Below are 3,700 nucleotides of genomic sequence, written 5' to 3' on the forward strand. Positions count from 1 at the left end.
GGAAGACAAATTGAAGATAGTGTAAATGACTGAAATTTCTCTGATATATGTTTAGGAATCTTAGACATTAAAAAATAATTTTGTGAATCTCTTCCATTACGAAAAGTAAGAGAGGGACCCTAGATTAATTTTTTTGAATTATAATCTCCATTATTTAATCCGTCTAAATACACCGCTAAAGTATTACTTCTAAATGTACTCTTTTAACTCTGTTACACGTACAAGTTGATGGCCTATTTCTTTTTCCTCGTGTGTGTTCCTTGATCTAGATGCATTCGCTATTTATTTTCTTGTGTTGGTTGTTATTATAATAATATTTGCAAATATATATATATATATATATATTAAATAACATAGTACAAAAAATAATAATTTATTCATAAAATATAATTTTAATATTAAAATATATTAAAAATATCAAGGATATTTATAAAATTTCATATAATTAATTCCAGAATAATAAAACGAACAAGAATTCTTACTAATCCAATAATTATCAAATAAACACAATTTTCTTAATTTCATCCCTAACAATCTAATTATTAATAATTCTTACACTAATAATTCATCTATAATACATCCGAAAATAAACGAATCCAAAAATTTGACATCCATCCAATTTGGCTATGGGCTACTCAGATTGAGTACGGCCAATAATACCTACCACTATCCACTCTGTTTAAATATGATTTATGTCATCGTTTTTTAATATATATAATAGATAATTTATTTTTAAAACTATAGTTATCATTTATTTAATTTTAAATAAATATGATAAAATTATATAATTATAGTTATTTAAAAAAATCTATATATACATTTAAAGCCTATAAAGCCTCCGTTTGGGAAGTGAGTTGACTTTTTAACTTTTTGACTTTTTTGGCTATTTTAGCCTGGACTTAAAAGCTTGGTTTGGGAAGGACTTTTTGGCTTTTTGGCTTTTTTAAATTTTTTTGTGAGAGAAGAATGTAATGATTATGGGTTGGATGTGATGTTTTGTTTGTTATGACTAAAATAGCCTATTTTATTTATTGTGGCTAAAATAACCAAAAAAAGCCCCAACTATGGCTTCCCAAACGAAGCCAAAATAATTAACTTAAATGATCAGTGTGAAACTCATGATGAATCTACAGACGGTGTGAAACTCTCCATTCCATATCCAGACCAAATAGAAGCTGATTTCAAAACACTCTAAAATTTCCAAATACATTGAACACCAGAAACCCAGAAAATAAAAATAAAAAACATAACAGTTAATTTCGAGATGAACATTGAAAGATTAAAACCAAAAACACCTTCAAAAACCAACAATATATATATATATATATATATATATAAATTTACATAGAAAACCAGTCATTCATATTCATATTTTTGTCTCTTTCTTTTTTTAATTTTTTCTTTTTTGGTTATGAGTTAAGTGGTGAGATCATGGGAGATAGAGTGCCTGATCATTGTCAGTCCACTGAGTTTGTTGACTCCAGTAAGCTTGATCAACGGTTCCAGTAAGATCAAACATGTTTTGATCTCCACCGCCTTCCCAATCCAGTGCTTCGACCCCACCATTGTTCGCCCCTGATAAATCGATCTGAGCCGTCTGATCCAGAAACCCGCTGTTGTCCTCGTGTATCTTCTGATTCTGTAAAACCGTTCCGTGATTCTGTTGGTGGAACCGGTACGCCGGAGCCGAAATATCGGAGATGTTGAAGTTGAACCCTAGAAGTGACTGATGATGATCGTTCGATGACGTCATCAGATTCGCGAAACTTCCTATCTCAGGGAAGATCCCGTCGTCCGATGACTGATCCATCAACGGCGGATCAAAGCTAGGGTTTGTAGTTTGCGAAATATTGAAAAACCTCGAGTCCGGAAATGTCGAAGGACTCGCCGACGCTACCTCGGGAGTAGCGGCGGCGGCGGCGGTGGTGGTGGAGGTCATCGTCGCCGCCGTGGTTGAGGCGGTGAGGCTTGAGCTCTCGCTGCTTGAATGAGAGTTTGATTTTCGGTCCGGCGGCCCGTCGGAGGAGGATTTTGGTTTGGAGCGTTTGGTTTTCCGGCAGCTGCCGCCAACGGGGACACAGCGCAGGACGCCGCCTTTGGTCCAGTATCTCCGGCAGCTTTTACAGAAATGGCGAGGCTGAGAGAGGTTGTAGTTGTTGTAGTAGCAGAACTTGGTGTTGAGAGAGTCGCAGCGAGGGCACTTCAAGGTCTGCTGGTTCTGGTGGTGGTGGTGGTGGTGGTGGTGCGGCCTTAGTCTCCGGTCACCTCCGCCGCCGAACAACCGCCCGCCTCCGCCTCCGCCTCCAATCGAATGTATATCTTGCATTTCAAAGAAATCACTCGATCCAATTCTCGAATCACTACAAATCTATCTCCAACTCGCGATCAAAGATTAGGCGGGGAACTCTGTACTTGAACTTTCCGGCGAATTGTTCGGTTGGAGTTCACATTTTCCGACTGTGAAAGCTCTCTCACTTATTTGTGTTTGTGAGAACGTATATCAAAGGTAAGGACTAAAAAAGGAGTTTCCAAACGCTTGTCAAAAATCTAAAAATATTTTATTACGTCAAAATTCTACTAAAATTTTTATCAAATATTTCATATGAATATAAGATTTACATATGAGTCTAACATTTATGTCAGATATTTAGAAAAAATTTTAATAAAATTTTAAAAATTTATTACATTTTTGTTTATTATTGTAATCTATATATATATATATATTATAAGAAAAATGTGATTTTTAATTCACAAATCTGATGAGAGTTCTAATATTTTAATTTTAATTTTCTAATTATTTGATTTAAAAAAAAACTTCAGTATTTATTGATTTCTCCCAATTTACAAGTCTTTTTTATTTATCTTATACTTATGTCGCACTATTTTCAACTTCTCCCATGTATTATGATTAGTGATAAGATTATTAAATTATTTCTATAAAAATTCAAGAAAAATAATTTGTATATTAAAAAATATTTAAAATAAATATAAATTCTTATTAAAAAATAACATATTACAATTGCGAAAAATTAAAGAGAAAAAAAAATTACACTTTAAAAAATAATTTGTATATTAAAAAAATATCGAAAATAAATATAAATTTTTATTAAAAAATAATAGGTTGCAATTGTGAAAACAAAAAAAGGAAAAAAATTATACTGTGCACTTCATTAAAATCTAAAAAAAAAATTCTATATTAAAAAAATATTTAAAATAAATATAAATTTTGATAAAAAAAAATTACATTGTGCATTTCATTAAAATCTAAAAAAAATAATTTCTATATTAAAAAATAACTAAAACAAATATAAATTTTTATTAAAACATAACAGGTTGCAATTGCGAGAAAAAAAAAATTACACTGTAAAAAATAATTTGTATATTAAAAAAATATCTAAAAGAAATGTAAATTCTTATTAAAAAATAACACGTTGTAATTGCGGAAAAAAATTACAGTATGTCTTTCATTAATAATACTCAAAAAAATGTTCTAAGTATTTTTGTAAAGACTTGACACATGTCCACTCTCAAATTATCAAGTAAATATAGATAAAACCAAATAACTCAGTTTTCATGGCTAAAAATTATTAGAAACTCGACTATTAATTAATAGAATTCAGCAATTGAAATGTCTCAAACCATATCTCTTTGTTTTCTCAAATATTTCCTTTTTTGGTTCATGCATTCATTCTAATATTGA

The 3,700-nt window shown here is 30.8% G+C and overlaps 1 protein-coding gene across 1 annotated transcript; it reads right to left on the reverse strand.

The window, feature by feature from the left end:
- Positions 1–1,158: 1,158 nt before the first annotated feature.
- LOC114264611 (dof zinc finger protein DOF5.4) lies at positions 1,159–2,527 on the reverse strand. The gene has a single exon (XM_028205287.2). It carries the CDS (start codon positions 2,324–2,326, stop codon positions 1,430–1,432), a length of 897 nt encoding a protein of 298 aa, XP_028061088.2. The 5' UTR covers positions 2,327–2,527; the 3' UTR covers positions 1,159–1,429.
- Between the last annotated feature and the right edge of the window lie 1,173 nt (positions 2,528–3,700).

The sequence above is a fragment of the Camellia sinensis genome, chromosome 15 (genome assembly GCF_055761805.1).
Source record: "Camellia sinensis isolate YWXY chromosome 15, ASM5576180v1, whole genome shotgun sequence".
Lineage (NCBI taxonomy): Eukaryota > Viridiplantae > Streptophyta > Magnoliopsida > Ericales > Theaceae > Camellia > Camellia sinensis.